Source organism: Protopterus annectens, chromosome 7.part0 (assembly GCF_019279795.1).
Source record: "Protopterus annectens isolate FY-2018-M chromosome 7.part0, PAN1.0, whole genome shotgun sequence".
NCBI classification, from domain to species: domain Eukaryota; kingdom Metazoa; phylum Chordata; order Ceratodontiformes; family Protopteridae; genus Protopterus; species Protopterus annectens.
This window is the reverse complement of record NC_056739.1, coordinates 883,006,504-883,029,358: the sequence shown is the minus strand read 5'-3', so window position 1 is coordinate 883,029,358 and position 22,855 is coordinate 883,006,504. Positions and strand designations below refer to the sequence as shown.

Here is a 22,855-nt window from a genome sequence, read left to right as displayed (position 1 = left end):
TCCTGTCTGACATCAGGAGTTAGTGAATGAAGATGCTTACTTGATTTTTAAATAGTTTGTGTTATCTGAGCACTGTTTAGTCTTCACGTGCTTTTTTATTCTACGTCAGTTGTATCTATGTGTCACAGTATTTTGTATTTTTTATTTACATTTTTTAGAAAGGCATTTTAATTAATGTACATTGATAATTGTTTCAGTCACATGATGTGTTCTTTTAGTATTTAAAATGCTTATGTATGAAGCATTATCAGATCCGTTAAAGTCCTGGTGACGAAAGCGCTTATCACTTATTTTTTAGCTGTGTTTGTTCAATAAAATCATTCCCTTTGGGATCAGATGGACTTGTTATTGGCTCTATAGCAGCTTTGCTTTTGAGTTTTGGTCGTTTTTTGCTGCTGGCGGTGTGTTTCCTTTGGATCACTGTTTAGTCTTGTTTCATTATCTTTTGTTTTATAAAGCACGTAAGTCATTATTGGTTTAGGTTTTTGGATTTTATTTTTGTTTTTATGTTTGATAACTTTTTTGAAGTGTCTAATTTTCATGTACAGTAAACACAAGCTAAACAGTGATTCAGTAATATGCCAGATGTCTACATAATTAGGTATATTCAGTAGTCACATTTAAGGCTAGTATGTACCATTTCTAGACTTAACAGAGGGGCGTTCTCAATTGCACACTGTGCAGTTCTGCAGTAAAAAGTGCTAATGAGGTCAAGCTGGAATCTATTCTGATATTCCAGTAGCCAAAGTAGTAAATGTGGAAACTGTTTGTTTAGTATGTAGGGCTGCTGTATTCTATTCATCTAAATTTGTAAGTTTTATTCAGACTTTTTATGTACTTTTATTTATCTTTGTAGGTGATGGCATGAATGCATATGTGGTTTACACAGTCTCAACACAGGTAGGACCATCATGATTCTAATGTAATGTGACCAATAGGACCAGTATGGCTCTAATGGTTATAATATGTGGATTGAGACTCGTTCATAAGTTTCATATGTTTGCTTCCTTAGTAAAATACAGCTTAAGTTTAGCTTCAGCTGGTCCATCAGTACTTTTGCTTACAGCAGTGGTCTCACTAGTAAGTTGCAGCTTATTATATATCATGGCTGTTTTGAGTGTGTGTGTTATTGTCACATACTGTTTTACACTGCACTGTTAAAGCAGCATAAAAATGTTCAGCTGCAGCATGTAAGAAAAGCAAAATATTTCATCCTTTTCTTGTTTTTGAACAGAAAATGTCCCATTGTGCAGCTGATTTGTCAGTAGGTAGTGATAGCAAACATAGTACAGCAGGAAAAATGTAATTTTGTGTAGTACAAGTTATTTTAGGTAGGTAGACATGGTATGAGCAGAATATTTTTTACAGTAATTGTATAACCGTGTGAAAAGCAACAGTCTGGATAGAAGGAAGAAGTATGTGTATTCTAGAGGTACTTAAAATTTGAAAAAAAGTATATCTTATTTGTCTGTTTGCATTTGTTAACTGGGTAAGTGAAGTGGCCCATTGACCTTTCTCAGTTTTGACCTGGGATAGAAGCAAAATTAAACAGTGTTGAAAAATAAAACCAAGTCCAAAGCTGAAGCATGTACTTTGGCCAAAAATGTGCAAGTAATCAGGGCAAGGTTTAAATGTTTTAACAGCATAATTGAATTGAGTAGTTACTAACTACAGCTGCAAAGATTCAGTAGCAGTAACTCTCTTTCTCGTGTTATTGCAGGCTTTTTATCCATGTCTAAGGCTGAGTAGTCAGAGCCAGCTGCTTGTGTATCTGCATTACCAGTGCCCAGGCATGTGTTTCTTATTATACAGTGGCATTATTAAATTTTTTTATAGATGGTCATTGTATTCTGAAACTTCTTTCCTGGTCTGTCTGTCCTGTTTTCTGTAGACTGATTTCTGGTGAATTGATCATGCAGCCATCACTTACATAGTACATTGATAAGTCCATTTGCTGTTACCTTTTTAACATGAGTCAGAAATTTATGAATGCTTACAAACGCTTGGTGTGCTGTTTCTTTTATGTGTATATACACCGTCCTGTTTTAAGGGCACTACTGTGTGTGGCTGTAGGGGTTGGGATACTTTTTCTGCCTTTGTGTGTGATAATTTTCCTGCTTAATGACATTGAGCATAGTGGCTGTCACCTTTATTTTTAGTAGCTACAGTTGGAAGGATTTCTGTCCTTTTTGTTTCATTTTGCAGATAGACTTTTCCTATGGGTAGTACTTGATTTATCATGGACATGTTGATTTCTCTGCCAAATCATCATGCACATTTTTTTAATGTTTTTTTTTTATTTGTAGTTTAAGCTAATGTTACACAAAAAGGAATTAAAGTACTATTTATAAATATTACTTGTTTGTATTAAATTGTGGCGCGGTGGTACAGCGGTAGAGTTGTTGCCTCACAGCAAGAGGTTCTCCTGTTCGATTCTCGACTGGAGTGCCTTCTGTGTGGAGTCTGCATGTCCTCCCCATGGTCTAGTAGACTCCGAAAGACGTGTGAATGGGCGTGCCTTCGCTGAAGGTTGGGCATCGGGCTGGCAACTCTGCACCATAAAAATCTACTGCCAGTCATTAGCGGACCGGAGTTCCGCTGTGGCAACCCCTAACTGGGAAAAAGCCGAAAAGACAAACTTGTTTGTATTAAATTACAGTGACATTTGAAACTGGGTAAGCAAACAGAATGATATAAACGGCTGACCATGTAAATAAGAAACATGGAAGCTTAAAGATAAAGGTAATTTTAAGCATAAAGAATATTGTTTCCTAGTTATTGGAATAGCATAAATGAGTGGAGACGAGGGATTAGGAGTTGATTGTGTGAAAGTATGACAGGAAAAGTTAGAGGACTGCTCTTAGTGAGGCACATGTAAGGTACTAATTTGATTGTGGCAGGTGGGGTATTCCAGATGACAGGGTGCAAATTTTGAGAGCATGTTCAGATATTTCTGGGCAAATTGGAGATGAGACTTAGATTGCCCTACAGACTGGAACCTGAAGAGATTCGAGTAGGATTATTGCTTAGGAGTTTAGTTTGTGGGCAAAGGAGGATTAGAAGTTGTTACAGTGAAGTGCCCAGAAGAAATGGGGCCCTTTAAATGCTACACTAATGTTTGAGTGGTTTGACAGGTGCAATAAACAGATTTTAAGAAGTTATTTTGTTTTTGGTAAAGGAAATTTTGCAGCATGTCTATGGATAGAATATATTTCAGCTTCAGTATTCAAGCATTCTATGCTGTAAAAGTTCAAGTCTGGCATGTAAATAGCTGAGTAAGTTTATAGACTTATTTCAGTTGTTGACATACTTTAGTGGTGGGGTTTTTGAGGCACTGTGATGAAAATTCAGGGAGAGGAACACCTTTGTGTTGCAGCCCTTTTACACATGTCAGTGCCTTTAAATGCTTCAACACCAGTCGTAAACCTTTATCTATTTTCTATATTCTTATTTTATCTCCAGCTTGTAGATCTGGTAGTATTCAGATGTCCTTCAAGAATGCAACTGCAGTCATAACATATGGGTTGTCCTGCCTCAGGCAGCCCTCGGTCGGCCGAATTCCAAAGTCTGGGTCCGGCGTCGGCTGGTGTCGCCCCTTCTCTGATGTCAGCACGGCTGGAGTATAAAGGCATCGGCCGACGCCATCTTTCTTGCCGCGCGGTGCCCGAAGCAGAAGCAGTTCGCAAGTGCTGGTCGGTCAGCTCCTGTGTTTTCACTACCGAAGTCATCTAAAAGCTAAGTACCCCGTTGGGGAACATTTTTTCTTGCCTCAGCCGATGTCAGAACAAATTGAAAAAGTTAATAATTGTTTGTCTTGTGGTAAACAAATACCTCATAAGGACTTCCATTCTTACTGTCTTCCTTGCCTGGGCCCAGACCACGACGTCTCGGCCTGTGCTGCCTGTGCTTGTTTTAATAAGCGCACTCTCAGGCGCCGGGCAGAATTTGCTGAAGACTATTCCGGCGAATCCTTTGCATATATCATGCCGTCGGATCAACCGACAGCTCAATCTTCCAAAAAAACGGAAGGACCGGGACCGGCAACATCGGCCCGCATCCTCCACAGATATTACTCCTAGGCCCTCTGCTAGTGCTTCGGTCCCTGCGGAAGTGGTAATCCCAACCGCTCCAGGCCGACGACACACCGTTAACTCGTCCTTCGGTCCCGGAAACCTCTCCGGTGCCGGTTGTTGATTTTCCTCCGGAAACTGAAGTTCTTGATTTACCCGACACCATTCCGGTGGACAAGGTCACTCCTGCACGTGGGGCTGCTAGGCCTGTTGTATCTATGTCCATCAAGGCCTTTGCACGTGCTAAGGCCGCCAGCCAGGCCAAGGCCCATCCTAAACCTGCTGTCCAGGCCCCCTCCTCTGATAAACAGATAATGTCTCTTGCTGCAGACCTTATTTCTCTTATCAGGGGGTCTCAGCCTCACCCAGACAGAGGTTCTCAACCTCCTGCACAGAAAAGGCCTAGAACTGAGCAGACTGAAGACCTCTCCTCCGATGAGGCCTCTGGGGATTCTGAGCATTCAGATATTCAAGAAGAATCCTTCCAGGCCTATGAGGACTCTGATGCAGAGGAATCAATTCCCTCTGCTTCTCCTCCAGAGGATTTCTCGTTTGGTGAAGTCCTGCACTCTATGAGGGAACACTTCCAATAGCAGAGTCAGGAATTCTCTGACTTCAGGAAAAGGCTACGTACCTTCCTAAAGCTTCCCCAGCACAGACCTATAGCTGTTCCTCCTGTGATGGATGTTTTGGATGATGTTTTCTCCGACGCCAGTGCTAACCCTGGTTCTCTCCCCCCTGCTCCTGCCAAGCCAGACAGATATTACAGAGTTCCTGACACTCACAAACACCTCTTTAAGGCCCACTCCGTGGATTTAGAAACTATTTCGCAGGGTCCCAAGGGAGTGGCTACCTCCACTGCCTAAAATCCTTTGCCAGCGGATAGGGAAGCTAGGTCTATGGAGAGATGGGGTAAAAAAGTTTATACCTCTACCACCCTAGCCATGAGGTCACTGAATTGCCTTTTTCATATGTTCCAGTACCAGGATTTTTTGCTGGATGATCTACAGAAAAAGTTAGCCTCTCCTGAGCCTATTGATAGAAAGGCATTGCAGGATCACATACATAACACTCAGCAGGTTAACAATCATTTTCTACAATGTGGTTATGATGCATTGGAGGCTTCACGTAGCCCAGCTATGACTGGGGCTGTGATACGTAGACATGCTTGGTTAAAAGATCAGCCACTGCCAGACCATGTCAAAGTAAAGTTACTTGATGCACCTCTGGAAAAACAGAAGCTTTTTGGTGCTAATGCACAAGACGTGTTGAAGTCCATTGAGGAAAAAGCAAAGTCAGTACAGACAATCAAGGATTTCCTCCAGGTTCAGCCACCCAGATTCAGTAGAAACTGGCCTTCAAAGAATTGGTCCTTCCCAGACTCGGAAAAGTTTCAAAGGGGAAAGAACAGGCGTGGCTGAGGACAATACCGAGGTTCCTACAGGGGCAGCCAATGGCAACCTACAAATCAAAGAAGTGCTGCAGCCAGTTCAGCTGCACCACAAGGACAATCACAATGACTTGACTTTCATACTGCCTACAAGGGCTCAGAGAAGCACCCTTGTGCGGAAAGTTATCCTTATTTTCAAAAAAATGGCATATCTTATCAAGGGACAACTGGATTCTGGATTTCATAGACAAGGGTTACAGATTCCACTTCCATACCTTACCTACAAGACAAGGCATGCCAAACCTGCCACACCATCAAAGGGCAGAGGCACTCATTCAAGTTTCAAAGCTATTAAGTATAAAAGCAATAGAAAAAGTACCTCCTCTGGAACAAGGCCAGGGGTTTTATTCAAGACTGTTCCTTGTTCCAAGAAAGGAAAACAAGTGGAGGCCTATACTGGACTTGTCTACTCTAAATACCTTTCTCATTGTGCCAAAGTTCAAAATGCTGACTTTACAGCAACTCCTTCCCATGCTGGGCAAGGGGTCTTGGCTGGTCACTCTGGACCTCAAGGAGGCATACCTGCATGTCCCAATCAGACAAAGCTGCAGAAGATACCTCAGATTTCTTGCAGGGACAGAGCATGATCAATTCTCAGCATTGCCGTTTGGTTTATCTACTGCGCCCAGAGTGTTCACGAAATGCCTGGCATCAGTAGTGGCACACTGCAGACTCCAGGGAATTCAAATATACCCCTACCTGGACAACTGCCTCATACAAGCAGACAACAAACAAACCTTAACAAAAAACTTGGACTATGTCATGCAATTACTACAGGCCTTGGGATACACAGTCAGCATTCAGAAATCAAGACTACTGCCATCCCAACAGATTGTGTGTCCAGTTTGGCTCCTAGGAAAATAAACACAAATGGCCTACCTCTCAGAGGAAAAGCAACAACAGTTACCAGAGTACTTCAAAGGCCTAGCACAGCTCTCCCAGCTTACTGCAAGGAAACTCCTGCAGGCCCTGGGATTCATGGCATCATGCATTCTACTGATACCTTTGGCAAGACTTCATATGAGAAAGCTGCAATGGTATTTGAAAAGTTTATGGTCCCAACACAGCCAAAGCCTAGAGGACGTAATACCACTTATTACATGTCTGCAAAAAGAATTCTTGTGGTGGGCTCAAGCAAGTCAATCAAACAAGGGCATGTCTTTCAACCGACCTCAAGCAGGTCAAATAATTACAACAGACGCCTCAGACCATGGATGGGGCGCACATGGAGGGCAGATGCGTTCAAGGTCAATGGACACCAAAGGAAAGCCATCTGCACATAAACCAAAAAGAGATGTTGGCAGTGATACATGCTATCAAGAGTTTCGAAAAATCACTGCACCATGGACAATTACTAATAAGGACAGACAACACCACTGTCATGTGGTATATAAACAAGCAGGTCGGCACTCATTCATACCCCCTCTGCAGACTAACTATGATTCTCTGGGAAAAGGCACTGAGTCTGAAGATACACTTGCAATCCCAGTTTGTGCCAGGCAAGGACAATGTACTGGCAGACAAGTTGAGCAGAAATTTCTTGGATCCACACGAATGGATGCTGCATCCCCACATTTTCTCACAAATAACAAAGACATGGGGAACACCGGACATAGATCTCTCTGCGTCTCACACGAATCATCACCTGGAGAAGTTCTGTACCAGGACCCAACATCCTCTAGCCTGGGCAATGGATGCTCTCTCCTTCAGCTGGAATTCCCTAAAAATTTATGCATTTCCTCCTCTGCCACCATTGACCAAGGTGATCCTGAAGATCAAAGCAGAACAACCAACAGGCATATTGATAGCTCCAGACTGGCCAAAGCAACACTGGTACCCATTGCTGCTGAGCATAACTCGGACCAAACCGTGGCCTCTGCCCCTATGGCCCCTGCTCCTAACACAACACAATTACAGGACTGTTCACCAAAACCTGAAAACATTACATCTGACAGCCTGGAGGTTAACTTAATTCCTTCCGCTTCCACTCTTTCCAAGGCAGTTCAGGACATTTTATTGGAGGCACGCAGACCTTCCACCAGAAAAACTATTCAGCCAAGTGGAAGAGATTCAGCATCTGGGCTGCCAGCAGGGGTCAGGATACAGCAGTACTGGATATACCTCAGATATTGGAATACTTGGCAGAAAGGTTTCATTCTGGACTCTCATATTCTTCCATAAAGATTCATGCCTCAGCAATCTCAGCAAGATACAATTGTGATCCACCAGTGTTCTCACATCCTTTGCTAAGACAGTTCCTAAGAGGGATAAAGAATATCAAGCCTCCCAGACAACCAGTACCTGCATGGGACCTCAATTTTGTACTGGAAAAATTAACTCTTCCTCCCTTTGAGCCAGCAGCAACCTCAGAGATGCAATTTCTATCATGGAAAACTGTTTTTCTATTGGCAGTCACATCAGCAAGGAGAGTCTCGGAGATACAGGCACTCATGGCAGTACCTCCTTTTCTCATTTTTCATCAGGACAGAGACTCTCTAAGAACAAATCCTTCCTTCATGCCTAAGGTAATTTCCAGGGTGTCTCTAAATCAAGCTGTTCACCTTCCTACTTTCTTCCCCAATCCTCAAAATAGAGGGGAAAGACTGCTACACACCTTGGACAAACACAGGCAACTACACTACTACTTGGACAGAACTAAGCCCACCAGAAAGTCTGACCAGCTGTTTGTAGCCTATGCTGCTGGAATACAAGGAAAAGCAATCTCCAAGCAAACAATTTCAAAATGGATTGGACACTGCATCAGATTCGGTTATTCTTATCATGGAAAAAGTGTGCCAGCCAATATTAGGCCACATTCCACCAGAGCTATAGCCACATCCACAGCTTTCCTAAGAGGAGTTGGCTACAAAGGACATTCTAGAGGCTGCTACATGGAGCTCCGTGCATACATTTACCAAACACTACAACCTGCCTTTATACTCCAGATCCCGAGCAGGCTTTGCTTCGGCAGTCCTGCAGGGCATTTTAGCTACACCATCCTCTTATTAGCTCCATCCACCCCCAGCTTGGCTATGGTATTCAACCCATATGTAATGACTGCAGTTGCATTCTTGAAGGACATAGTACAGTTTTGTACCTACCATAAATGTAGATGTCCGATAGATATGCAACTGCAGTCGGATTTTCCCTCCCTCCTTCCCCTCTTTTCTTGTTTATGGGTCCATTTCCCCTTTCCTTTCAGCTGGGGGTATTTCCTATGGTGTATCTGTTTATTACTGTTGTGCATGTCTGGAATTGTTTATCCATTCAACAAATTTAGCCTTCCTAGGAGGGCACCTGGCATCTGGGGCAAGAAACACTGAAGAAGATGGCGTTGGCCGATGCCTTTATACTTCAGCCGTGCTGACGTCGAAGGGGCGACACCAGCCGACACCGGACCCAGACTTTGGAATTCGGCCGACCGAGGGCTGCCTGAGGCAGGACAAACCCATATGTTATGACTGCAGTTGCATATCTATCGGACATCTACATTTATGGTAGGTACAAAACTGTACTTTTCTTCTGTGTAGTATTCCTACCTCTACTGAATTTTATCCAGTATTTATTGTAATTTGTGTTCATTTTCAGGCATTGGTGACCTACCTGATGTAGGTTTTTGTAATGGTTGTGGTAGATGATTTGTTTTTCATTCCACTGTTAAAATTTTCAGCTGTTAAGCGATGGTGAGTCTCTGTAATAGAGTATAATCCAAAACAAAATGACAGTATTCTTTTTATGTATTGTTGCAGCACATTCTCATGAGATTTTTTTTAGTTTCATTTAGTTCACACAACTGCTTATGATTGAATTCCTGCTGTCCTGTAGATCTTTGTGAATCCTGACTTTTGTTCCATCAGTCATTGACAGATATCTCATGTTTTGAAAATGTATCCCCTTTCTCCCCACTGCCTGCCAACCATCAGCTCTCCTATGGCTCTTTTGTTCTGTTTACAGTTATAGCAAATCATGAAAGCCTTTCATCTAGGTAGCCATTAGCTTGATCTAATTGAGCTCTAACTCTCCAATCCTTTATGTAAACAACTGGATTGGCCTACATTTCTGAAATCACAGCCATGAGTGCTGCTGTGCATGCCCAAGTCTGGCTTTAGTGTTGCTGGTTAGCACACAATGCCATATTGCAGCCCAGTTGCTGCTGCTGTACCTGCAGTGTACCGAGTCTCTCTGGTTTGTCAGTAAGTGAACCAGACCTAGCTGCCTCTCCCCCACCAGGATGAGGATGCTGGCATCACCCACTCCTTCCACTCTTCCTAGTTGACAGCTACCATCACCCTGATTGCCCTGTCCTGGGTTGTCTGTATCAGTCAGATCTCCATTCCTCTTTGCAATAGAGTTGATGTGAAAATGCAAATTTTAATGCACTAATCACACTTTCTGCTGTTGTCGATTTGATTATTTCAGGGTGCTTTACTTTAAACTGAAACAAATCTGTGCCCACTTGACTTCATGGACATCTGGTACTGGCTACTGTGTAATTTCCTCCTCTACTGTGTTACAATATGCATTACATTTGGCACATCTGAGCATGAATTCTGTCCAAGCCAATATTCCTTGCCAATACAGAGCATCTCTTTTGCTCTTTCTTTGTACATTACTTTTCCTTGTTGTGATTTATGAACCTCTTCAAACATTTCTCTTCTCATTTGATTAGGAATGTTAAATAAGATTTGGGTTCTGTTAATCTCATCCCTGAGATGAAAAATAATACTAAAATCATTTCCTAATGAATTTTCTTTGCTTAGACAATCCTTTCACTGTAACATCTTTGGTAATTACATTTCTAAGTCTGTGTCAGTACATATCTGGAATTCGTGTGCTTTTTTGTCTTTGAAAGCTAGTTAGAATAATTCAGCGTGCTTCCCTAGTGAAAATGGTCTACTTGAGATGTTTTCTAAGTATAATTCCTTGCCTAGAATATTTTTCACTTTATTTTGTATACCTATAAGTTTCCTTTAAACATAATAATTTTTTCCTTGGTATGTGAGCAGAAAAATATAATAAAAAGGTTAAGGCTACACTAACTAAATATTCAGGCAGCACGGTGGTGACGTGGTTAGGATAGTCTCCTCACAGCAAGAGGTTCTCTGATTTGATTCTCGGCTGGGATGCCTTCTGTGTGGACTCTGCATGTCCTCCCTGTTTTCGTGTGGGTTTCCTCCGGGTGCTCCAGTTTCCTCCCACCTGCAGTAGGTTGATTGGACACTCTGAACCTGGCCCTAGATGTATGTGTGTTACACCCTCCAGAGTGGAGAGTGTTGGGCACTGGACTTGCAACCTGACCCCTGTAAAACTGTAAACTGCTACTGAAACTATGAGTGCTGGAGAGTGCACAAGGCAGTTGCGAGAGAGAGAAAATTAAATATTCACCATATATCCAGGTCAAGAAATTTATAAGTTAGTGATTTTTTTTCTTCCTTTTCCATTCTCCTTTTCAGTCACCATTCACATGAGATAAAGTAATCTCCCCATTACCAGCCTTATGTATTTTATGATGACCCTTCAGCTGCTCTTCAGTCACCTGGCTTTCTTCTCTCTGCAGGTTTTAGGCTTGCTCTGTTGTGTGCTCACCATTATTGCATTGACTGTATAAATCCCAGATTCTAATGTATAATCCCTTGTATTTGTTTTATTGTGTCACTGCTTTCAGGATTTTGTTTCCATTGATGGCATACTTCTCAAATCTGCTTTTTTTAATTTGCTGTGAATGCTTGCTTGTTGCGAATGCCTGTGTGTTAAATGTTACATTATGCAGATGTGCAATATGGCATAATGTAAGAATGTCTGGTCCTTTATTTCTACGTCTGAATGTTACATGGTTAATTCATGTTGTCTAAGTAAATGTGAAATGTTGGGAGACTTTTTAAAAATAACCAAAAATAATGCACCCAATGGCCATCAACAAGAGCTCCACTTTATTAGAACCAAACACCGTCAAAATCCATTAATTGTTAAGCGCTTTCATCATAGGCAATGACTTAATCAGAACAAGATAAAATTATGATACTAAAAATGCCTGTATATATCCATTAAATTAACACATGATTTGGCTATTAGGTTAAATAGATCAATTAAGCAATAAAACTCCCTTAAAAACAGTCTGAAATATATAGGAAATGTATATAGGAACAATCTTTGATAAAGCATTAGTATTAAAAATGTAAAAAATATCGAAGGGCAGTATTGCCAACAAACATCTGGAGTGGCCATGGGAGCTGTTTGTGCACCAGTGTATGCCAATATAGTTCTTCTTGGATGGGAGCTCAAACATTATCTTGTTCTGAGTCATTGTCTATGATGAAAGTGCTTAACAATTAGTGGAATTTGATCGTGTTTGGTTCTAATAAAGTGGAGTTCTTGTTGATGGCCATTGGGTGCATTATTTTTGGTTATCAGTGATTTTTTTGCATCTTGGAACTTTTATTGTTGTTGCTGAAGACTTTTTAAAAATATTATGTCGTTGTATTAAGTTCATGGTGTTGTCATTTTCATTTAAAGATCATGTCTAAAGGTACAAAATGGAAATTTTCTTTTCATGCAAAGTGTTCGCATGTATCTTTATGCATGCAAACAGTTTTCTGTGTAAAAAGAAAAAGTTCATTTTGCAGCCTTTAGTTGCAAGGATTTAAATATCGTCAGCATGGCAGACTAAAAACAGGGACCTGAATTTACAGCATTAATGTTAATGACTGAGCAGGAGGTGTTAATAGTTGCCATCTTTAATTATACTGGATTGGCTTAGGTAAGTAATTGTGTATTAGTTAAGACAGCTGTAATTATACTGGGTTAGCTTAGATAAGTAATTGTGTATTAGTTAAGCCACTTCTAATTGTACTGGATTAGTTTAGGTAAGTAACTGTGTATTCGTTAAAGCCAGCTCTAATTGCACAAGATTAGCTTAGGTAAACAGTTTTTTGTGTGAAAAGAAAACTTAATTTTATGGATGTAGAACATGGTCTTTTAATGATTTCTTGCTGCTTATGGCATTAATTTCAGTTTGATGTTTGCCAGTGTAGCAACTTCTGGTGTCGATACCTATGTACAGTTGCAGTTTTCTCACCTGATTAATTGGCGAGTACCCCTTGCTCCCTATTGGCTGACCTTAAGGTGTTTTTAACTTTAAATGTTCCCATGTGTAACAGTGCCAAATGTACTTCTACACTTAAACAATTTTTTGTGTGGTAACTGCCCCTTTAAGGCAGGAGGTGTCATAGCACACAAGCTGCCCTCATACTTATAGGTTCATAGGTTCATAGGTTCGTACTAAGCTAACTGCCCTTGCGAGCCATTTTAAGCCTAGCCAATTATCCCTTGTGAGATTTAAACCCTGCACCTTGTGTTTGTAAGGCAAACACCTTAACCATTAGGCCACCCTCCCAACCCAGCTTGCTTTTCCATACCAGGTTGTTATGTAAGCCACAACTCTATTGCTTTTAGAATGTTTGTGTTAAATTTAATCAGTAATTGTTCTCTTGGCTATTTAATATGTCCTTTTCCTACTGTAAATGCATGGTGATCTTCATATTGATCACTACTGCATTAGCTTTAACTGTATGGGTTATACCCTGCCAAGGATATAATAGTTGACTAGCTTCCAAGGCTTCAGGGCACCTTCCAAGTGTAAAAACGGTCAGGCAGCTTGAGATGAGGTGACTAAAAGTGAAGTTTTGGTGCCAAGCCCTTCAGAGTTTTACTTCTGCTGAAGAGTATGCTCCTCTAAGGCTTTTGAGGATCGAAGGTTGGCTTGGTGCTCTTCCTTTATTGGGCAGATAAGATCCCTTTCAGTGGGAAAGCCTTCCATTTTCTAAATGTTGATGTGTTTTATCATTTTCCTCTTCAGGAAAGTTATTTTAAAGCTGGCAGTTTTGTATTTTAACAGACTACTGTGAGACTGTATTATACTTTTAAATGGGCATGCTGTTCTTCTCTCTGTTTGTTTAAAAGTGGCTTAAAATATGTGAAAGCTATTTTTCTGTGGAGAAGTTTTTGGGGCTGGCAGATTTTTTTTTAAAACTGTTGTTTCCATGAAAAAGTGTTTTTTATAGATTTGTAGTGTTTATCACCATTTCCTGCTCGTCATCCCTTGGAAAGTGGCACCATTTCGTCTTGGCACTGGAACAAATTACTAGTCCCATGGTGCATTGTTCCAGACACAAAAAGGAAAAGTTAAGCAAATAGCCTTTACCAGCACAACAGGCTAACAATTTGCCTCAGCCACAGGTGTGTGTTTCTCATTTGGCCGTCTGTTGCACCTCAGACCACTTGTATCTTACCCTCGATCTCTTTTATGTAGCACCTACAGACATTGTGGACCAGGGGTTAGCCACAATGTCTGCAAACTGTTGGGGTCAAGGGAGAGCCATTGTTTGTGGTCTTGTGTCAGAATGCTGTGCCCATCTGTGGAAAGCTAGTTCTGCCATTAGTAACATGGTTGGTACCACTTTTTGTGTCAAAAAGAGAACTAAGCATGCGTCTACTTTTGAAATTTCCTTAGGAGTAGTTTACTGGGTCTGGCTCAGGGTTTAATTCAGGCTGTTGATACTTCTTGTAAATTAGTTTCTGGTAAAAGAAAGAGGGATTCCTCATTCCCTGAAGAAATTCAAGATTCTGAATTTGAAGATGAAGGGGACAGATGCAGGTTTTTCTCATCAGATTTCTGATTCAGATTCTTGAGGAGAGCTCAGTTTCCGATTCTCCCTGTGGGAGTTTCTCTTTCTGAGACTGTTTCTAGAACGTACCAGTGTTTTCTGTGGGGGAACACTGAGGATGTTCTTCATCTCACATTGCTGCAGTCCTTACATATGGGTAGTCCGCTGTCCTCGGTCGGCCCGAATACCAAAGTATAAGGCTGACGTCGGTCAAGGCGCTTAAAACTGACATCAGGACGTCAGGGTACAAAAGCGCATGACCGACGTCATTTCCTCAGTCTTTTTTGCCGCGTGGTCCGATGCAGAAGCAGCGTTGCAAGTGCCGTTCGGTGTTCTGAAATTTTTCGAATTCGGAGTTTCAGACCGAATCCAAGTTGGCTAAGTACCCCGTTGGGGATTATTTTGTTTTTTTCTTGCCTCAGTGTGTTAGCGGATGTCAGAAAAAGTGAATAACTGTATTTCTTGTGGGAAACAGATACCGCATAGGGATTATCATTCTTTGTGTATTCCTTGTTTGGGGCCTGAGCACGACGTTGTTGGGTGTCGCTTTTGTGCTAGGTTCAATAAACGCACTATTAAGCGAAGGTTGGATTGTGCTAGGCTGGTCTTTGGGAAGCGGTGCAATTATAATATGCCGTCGGATTCTCCGGCGCCCGCTTCTGCGAAGAAGCGCAAAGACAAAACAGTTAAACCCAGGCAAGATGAGTCGTCCGTTCCGGACGCCGGTTCTTTAGAGGCTTCAGTAGAACCGGTGGTTCCGACGGAGACTTCTCTGGAGTCTCAGGGGGAGACTTTGATTTTGCAGGAGGTGGTCTCTCAGGAGGCAGGTCAGGCTGAAGGGGCTTCCCAAGTTACTGTACTCCCCTCCCTTCCTAGGGTGGTTAGGCCTTCTCCTTCTGTTTCCAAGGCTTCTCCCAGGGGCAGGCCAGTTTTAGCTTCTGTTGGTGTCACTCCTAGTTCAGCAGGGTCTGTGCCTAAGAAGCACATGCTTAAAATGGCAGAAGATTTAATTACTCTGATTAGAGGTTCTATGCCCCCTCCTGATAAGAGGCCTAGGGTGGAGCCAGAGTTGGGAAGTTTTGAGCAGGCTTTGGATATTTCAGAGTCTTCAGCTGAAGACTTGCAGGAGTATTCTCCTTATTCTGATTCTGATGCAGATGATTCCACTCCTTCTGCTTCTACTCCAGAGGATTTTTCTTTTTCAGAGACACTTCATTCTATGAGGGAACATTTTAAGTGGGAAGGTCAGGACTTCTCTGATTCTAGGAAAAGGCTTAGGGAGTTTTTGCTGTTACCCCAACATAGGCCCTTGGCTGTACCCCCTGTTCTGGATGTTGTGGAAGATGTGTTTGCAGAGGCTTCACTTAATCCTGATTCTCTGCCTCCTGCTCCTGTTAAACCGGATAGGTATTACAGGGTGCCTGAGGCTCATAAATATCTTTATAAGAGTCCTAGGGCGGACCCAGAAACTATTAGCCAGGGACCTAAGGGTGTCAAGGCCTCTGTTGTAAAAAATCCGGTTCCTCTAGATAAAGAAGCCAGAGCTTTGGATAGATGGGGAAAGAAGGTCTATACATCTTCTACCTTAGCTATGAGGGCTTTGAATTGCCAGTTTCATATGCTGAAATATCAAAACTTTCTTCTTTCTCAATTGAAGTCTAAGGTGGATGCTCTGGCGGAAGGCATTGAGTGTAAAGAGTTGCAAGATTTGGTGCATGTCTCTGAACAAGTGGGTAAGCATTCATTACAGTGTGGTTTTGATGCTGTGCAGGCCTCGTCTAGGGTGGCTGCCACTGGCTCAGTTCTTCGCAGGCACGCCTGGTTAAAGGATCAGAATTTATCTGACCATGTTAAGACAAGGATTTTGGATGCTCCTTTGCAGTCTGACGTGTTGTTTGGTTCACCTGTGGAATCAGTCTTGAAGAAAATGGAAGACGAGGCTAAGTCTATGCAGGCTGTTAAAGATTTTTTGCAAGTTCAGCCTCCGAAGTTTAGTAGGAATTGGCCTGCTAAGGGGTGGACGTATCCTTCTTATGATTCTCAGTCTAGGGGTAGATCTAGACGTGGTAGGGGCAGAGCTCAGAGTTCTTTCAGGCCTAGAACAGGGAGTTCTCCTGCACAATCTTCGGGTGAGGGCAGGGGCCAGTCCTTTCGTAAACAGGCCCAATGACCTACTTTTTCAGCTGCCAGATCCTTCTTGCCTGGCAGCACCTTTGGGAGGAAGGTTAGCATGCTTCAAGGAAAATTGGATGTTGATTACCCAAGACAAATGGGTATTGGATATCATACACCAGGGTTACAAGTTTTATTTCCATACCTTGCCTCCTTTCAAAGGCATGCCGGACATTCCTCCTCAGCAAAGACTAGAGGCTCGCAAACAAATTTCTCTACTACTTCAAATAGGGGCCATACAAACGGTCCCTCTGCCAGAAGTGGGCCTAGGATTTTATTCTCGCCTGTTTCTAGTACCAAAGAAAGGAAACACGTGGAGACCAATTTTGGATTTATCCATCCTCAACACATATCTGGACATTCCCAAGTTCAAAATGTTAACGTTACAACAGCTTTTACCTCTGCTGGGCAAAGATCACTGGATGGTGACTCTGGATCTCAGAGAGGCTTACCTTCATGTTCCTATCAGGCCCAGTTGCAGGAAGTATCTGCGTTTTCGGGCTGAGAATTCACATTATCAGTTCTCTGCATTGCCCTTTGGCTTATCTACTGTGCCCAGAGTGTTCACGAAGGTTCTGGCTCCAGTGGTAGCTTTCTTCAGGCTAAGAGGAATACAGATCTATCCTTATTTGGACGATTGCCTGATACTGGCCCAAGAAAAGGACGAACTTCTTCATCATTTACAGTATGTGATGGCAGTGTTAAGATGCCTGGGGTATTCTGTGAACGAAATAAAGTCCAGTCTAGTACCCTCTCAGGACATGTGCTTTCTGGGTGTGAGACTGAATACAGCATCCCAGATGGCCTTTTTGACCCCGGACAAACAAAAGAATCTTTCTCTTTACTTCCACCAGTTGTCTCATCAGTCCAGGCTGACTGCAAGGGCAGTCCTTCAAGCCTTGGGGTTCATGGCATCTTGTATTCTGGTACTTCCCAATGCCAAACTGCATATGAGGAAGCTACAATGGTATCTCAAGAATGTATGGACACAGCACTGCCAAGATTTGGACACTGTCATTCAAATAATACCTTGCATTCAAAAGGAATTTTTGTGGTGGGCTCAGGAATGTCACCTAAACAAGGGACTCTCTGTGACCCGGCCAGAGGCGAGTCCGATTTTAACGACAGATGCCTCAGACAAAGCTTGGGGAGCTCATCTAAATGGAAAATGGATACAAGACACGTGGCCTGCCAGACTTCAACATCTACATATCAACTTGAAGGAGATGTTAGCAGTCCAATTTGCATTGATGGCTTTCAAGGATTTACTTCTTCCAGGGCAGGTGTTGATTCAAACAGACAACATAACTGTCATGTGGTACATCAACAAGCAAGGGGGAACGCATTCTTATCCTCTATGCAGACAAGCAATGATTTTGTGGGAGACTGCTCTCAGTTTACAGCTAAATCTTCAGGCAAGGTTTCTGCCAGGAGCACAGAACTCCTTAGCAGATGTGTTGAGCAGACAAATTATGGATCCCCACGAGTGGAAATTGGATCCTCATGTATTCCAGAGGTTGACAGTGTTATGGGGAACTCCAGACATAGATCTGTTCGCTTCTCCACTAAATTACCAGCTGCCAAAGTTTTGCACAAAAGGTTTCATCCCTCAGCTTGGAAAGTGGATGCTCTCTCATTCAATTGGAGCAATCTTCACGTGTATGCCTTTCCACCTCTGCCTCTCCTCCCAAAGGTACTGCTGAAGGTCAGACAGGACAAGCCAAACATGATTTTAATAGCTCCAGATTGGCCTCGACAGCACTGGTACCCATTACTGAGAAGTCTGGTACAGGAGCCTCCATGGCCTTTGCCTTCGATTCCTCACCTGCTGTCTCAGGAGAATGGTCATTTACTCAATGTCAAACTTCATTCTCTACATCTGACAGCCTGGCATATTCTGGTTTAAACCCTGGAGGGTCTCAGCTTCCACAACAAGTTTTGAATGTTATTTTGGAGGCCAGAAGGCCTAGTACAAGGAAAGTTTACGCAGATAAATGGAGGAGATTTTTATTTTGGAGTACAGCAAAGGACTTTGATGTTTCTAAACCTAATTTAAGTGTGGCGCTTCAATACCTTACTGAGTTACTGGACAAAGGTTTGTCCTTCTCCTCTATAAAGGTTCATGCTGCAGCAATATCTGCTCACTATGACTGTGACCCACCATTATTTTCTCAGCCTTTGTTTAAGCAATTCCTTAGAGGGGCAAAGAATATAAGACCCCCACGTAGAGCTCCTACTCCTGCTTGGGATCTCAATTTTGTGTTGGAGAAACTCACTCTACAACCTTTTGAGCCTGCAGCATCGGCAGAGTTGAAATATTTATCTTGGAAGACTGCTTTTTTGTTGGCCATTACTTCTGCGAGAAGGGTTTCTGAATTACAGGCCCTTATGGCAGTTGAGCCTTTCTTAATTTTCCACAAGGATAGGGTGTCTTTGCGTACTAACCCTTCTTTTATGCCTAAAGTGGTTTCTAGTGTGGCTTTAAACCAAACTATTCATTTGCCTACTTTTTATGCAAACCCCCAAAATAAAGGGGAAAAGATTTTGCACACTTTGGATATACACAGACAGTTGCGATATTATTTGAGCAGAACTAAAGGGTTCAGGCAGTCTCAGCAGTTGTTTGTTTCTTTTGCTTTGGGTTCTCAGGGCAAACCTGTTTCAAAACAAACTATTTCTAAGTATTGCTTTCTGTTATTCCCATCATGGTAAGGAGATTCCAGCTGGGATTAGGCCTCATTCCACTAGGGCTACTGCCACTTCTACAGCTTTTTTAAGGGGTGTGGCTACTAAAGATATTTTGGAAGCAGCTACTTGGAGTTCAGTGCATACTTTCTCTAAGCATTACCACCTTCCACTTTACTCTAAATCTAGGTCTGGATTTGCAACTGCAATTTTACAAGGCATGTTGGCAGCTCCTAATGCTTTATAGTTTTGCCATCCTCCCTTACCTCTGCTTTGGGATTCTACCCATATGTAAGGACTGCAGCAATGTGAGATGAAGAACATAATACAGTTTTGTACCTACCATAAATGTAGATGTTCGAAGATCCACATTGCTGCAGTCCAATTTACCCTCCCTCCTTCCCCTCTGTTGTTGAAGGTGGTGGTGTGGTTTGTGTTGTACATATTGTAAATATGGTTAGTGCACGGGTGGTTGGTTGGGTTTTGCTGGTTTTTGGCTTTGGCCTGTCTTGTTAGGGCCTTCTGACATCTGGGGCAAGAAAAGACTGAGGAAATGACGTCGGTCATGCGCTTTTGTACCCTGACGTCCTGATGTCAGTTTTAAGCGCCTTGACCGACGTCAGCCTTATACTTTGGTATTCGGTCCGACCAAGGACAGCGGACTACCCATATGTAAGGACTGCAGCAATGTGGATCTTCGAACATCTACATTTATGGTAGGTACAAAACTGTACTTTTTGCAGTCTTTCAGAAAGTACTATGAGTTGTTACAGAATGATTTTCCAGAGTCTACCCCCATTCCTCCTGTTCTGTCTGCCTTAGAGGATGTGCATATTACTGCCTGCAGTTTTCTTGATAGTCAAACAGCTGTCCGTAAAAAGGCAGATAGAATGTGTATAATTTTTATACACTGTTCTCAAACCTGACCCAACAGCAGCTACAGCTGTAGCTGATCCCACTGCTGTTAAGCACATAGTCAGTTACTATCCAACTCTTTGAAAAATATATTGATAAGTATGAGGAAAAAGTGCATACTTATGCAACTTTGATTTTTCAGAATTTTGTATTGTCAGGCTCAAGTGTTCTGACTAACTGTGCCAATGCGAGGAACGTTTATCTGCATTTTCTTCTTGCAAGAAAAATTGTGCTATGAATAAGTTTCTTCTGTTGCACACATCACTACTACTTGTTTACAGTGTGTGTATGACTCTATTGATGTGTCTTTCAGGGCTATGGCCACTGGGACTATTTTTAGGAGGTTTGCATGGCTGCATTTTTAAAATCTCTAGATGATAAAAATGATTCTTCAGCCATCCTTTTCAAAATGTTGTAAGGGATTCTCCGACTCCTCATCCACTTTCAGCAAAAAGCTGAATAAACTGGCTCAACAAAATACAGGTAGTCATTTAAGAAGAAATACAAGGGAGTTTAAAGAAAAGCTTCAAACCTTCCAAAAACCAAGGACAGTCCCAAGTCTGAAGGTCTATTCAAGAGTCTATGTGAACTCCTTCCATCCTGGCCTGTTCTTCCAGAAAGTGTGAATCTCCATTTTTTTCTTTGGGAACAAATAGTTTCAGACAAATTGGCTCTGAAGATCATTCATCAAGGTTACAGATGGCAGTGAAGATCATTCATCAAGGTTACAGATGGGAGTGGAAGGGTATTCCTCCTTTCCAGGGGGTCATTCCTCACTCTCCAGGTAAGAGACCTTTATTTCCACTGGTTCTTCAGTGCACGCTGTCCCAAAGAATGATGAAACAGTTCATTTTCCCAGGTGGGGAAGGGTTTTTATTTAAGGATGTTCTTGGTGCCAATAAAAGAAAATGCTTTGAGACCATTTCTGGATCTTTCCTTCCTAAAACTGTTTGTGATATTGCCCAGATTCAAAATTGTCACTTCACAACCTGTTACCTATTCCTGTTTCAAATTTCCTGGTAACACTAGACTGAAAAAGATGCATATTGCATCCCTATTTACCCAGATTTCAGACATTTCTTAAGTTTTTCTTTTTCTGTCTGGATCACATTATCAGTTGTTTGCCTTACCCTTTGGACTGTCCACTACACCTAGTTTCACAGTGTGTCTAGCTCTAGTTGTAGCTGATTGCAGGGTACATGGTATCCACATTTTACCATATTTAGACAACTTGCTTATCTTTGCAGAAGTCTTTCCAGAGTGTTGGGAGACTCTTGGGTGAGAGATCGTAGATAAACTGGGACTCCAAGAGAACATTCAAAAGACTGTCTTGACTCCTTCACAGAGGGTTGTGTGTTTGGGATGTCAACTAGATGCCTCTGTTCAAAGAGCTTTTCTTCCACAGGAAAAAGTAGATCTATTTCTAGATCCATTTCTAAGGATGTTCATCGTGTTTCACTGTTGCAGTCATTACACTTGGGTTATCCTGTTGGCAGGCTACCCGCAGTCGGCCTGAATTCCAAAGTCCTGGTCCGGCGTTGGTTACTGTCGCCTCTTCCCTGACGTCAGTGCGCCAGGGGTATACAAGATGCAGCCGACACCATTTTCTTCAGTCTTTCTTGCCGCACGGTGCCCGAAGCAAAAGCAGTTCGCAAGTGCCGGTAGGACAACTCCTGAGGTTTTTGAAATTGAATTTCAGATCCAAAGTCTTCAATAAAGCTAAGTACCCCGTTGGGGAAACTTTTTTTTTTCTTGCTCCAGACCGATGTCAGAAAAAGTTAACAATTGTATTTCTTGTGGGAAGCAAATACCTCATAAGGATTTTCATTCTTACTGTATTCTTGCCTAGGCCCTGACCACGACATTGCTAGTTGTCGGTTTTGTGCTAGATTTAACCAATGCACTATTAAGCGTTGGTACGATTTTGCATTTTATTACTTTGGCCGAAGGTTTAACTGTATAATGCTGTTGGAACAGCAGACGACTGGAGTTCATAAAAAGCGCAAGGAAAAAGAAAATGACAGGCATCCGCGGTCCAAAACCGACGAAGCCTCTTCTAGGCCAGTCGCTGGTTCTCAGTGAGGCGCTTTCTCAGCCCCTGACACCCGCTACCTCAGAGCCACAGGCTGCCTCCGACTCCCACGTGGAGACAGCTAGGCCTCTGGATACTCAAGGTATTGGGCCTTCGGAAACTAATCCCTCAGATGGGTCTGGAGCTGCTAAGCAGGCATCGGCTTCTGAGGGTGTTTTCAGACCTACACAGCTTTATATCAAGCCAACTTCAGCATCCAAGACAAAGACTAAAACAGCTTTAAAGATGAGGAAACAATTACAGCATTCTGCAGGACAGACTTCCATGCCTAAGAAACAAATGCTCAAAATGGCCAAAGACCTAATTACTTTGATCAGGGGTTCCCATCCCCCTCCTGATAAGAGGCCTAGGCAAGACACTGAATATGATTCCTCTGATCAGGTTTCCATTTTCTCTGACTCCTCTTCAGAACAAGGATACTCTATTCCTCCCTATGAGGTTTCTGATGTTGGAGAATCTATTCCTTCAGCTTCTCCTCCTGAGGATTATTTTTTTGGGGAAACCCTGCATACCATGATGGAGCATTTCCACTGGGAGATCCAAGATTAATCAGAATCTAAGAAAAGGCTCAGAGGCTTTATTCTACTACCTCAGCACAGACCACTTGCTATTCCACCTGTTCTAGACATTGTAGATTATGTATTTTCAGAGTCCGGACTGTCTGCCGACTCTTACCTCCTGCACCTGTTAAGCCAGACAGATACTACAGGGTTCCATATTCTCATAAATTTGTATATAAAAACCCTGCTGCTGACCCAGAAACTATATCTCAGGGTCCCGAAGGGGTCAATGCCTCTACTGCAAAAAA

The 22,855-nt window shown here is 42.4% G+C and overlaps 1 protein-coding gene across 1 annotated transcript in view; it reads left to right on the top strand.

Annotated features, from left to right (window-relative positions):
• LOC122806764 (sorting nexin-1-like) overlaps positions 1-22,855 on the top strand; it is a 1,692,021-nt gene that overhangs the window by 408,276 nt on the left and 1,260,890 nt on the right. The window contains exon 5 of the mRNA XM_044077461.1: positions 857-900. Within this exon, the coding sequence (XP_043933396.1) occupies positions 857-900 (44 nt within the window). The remainder of the gene's footprint in view (positions 1-856; positions 901-22,855) is intronic.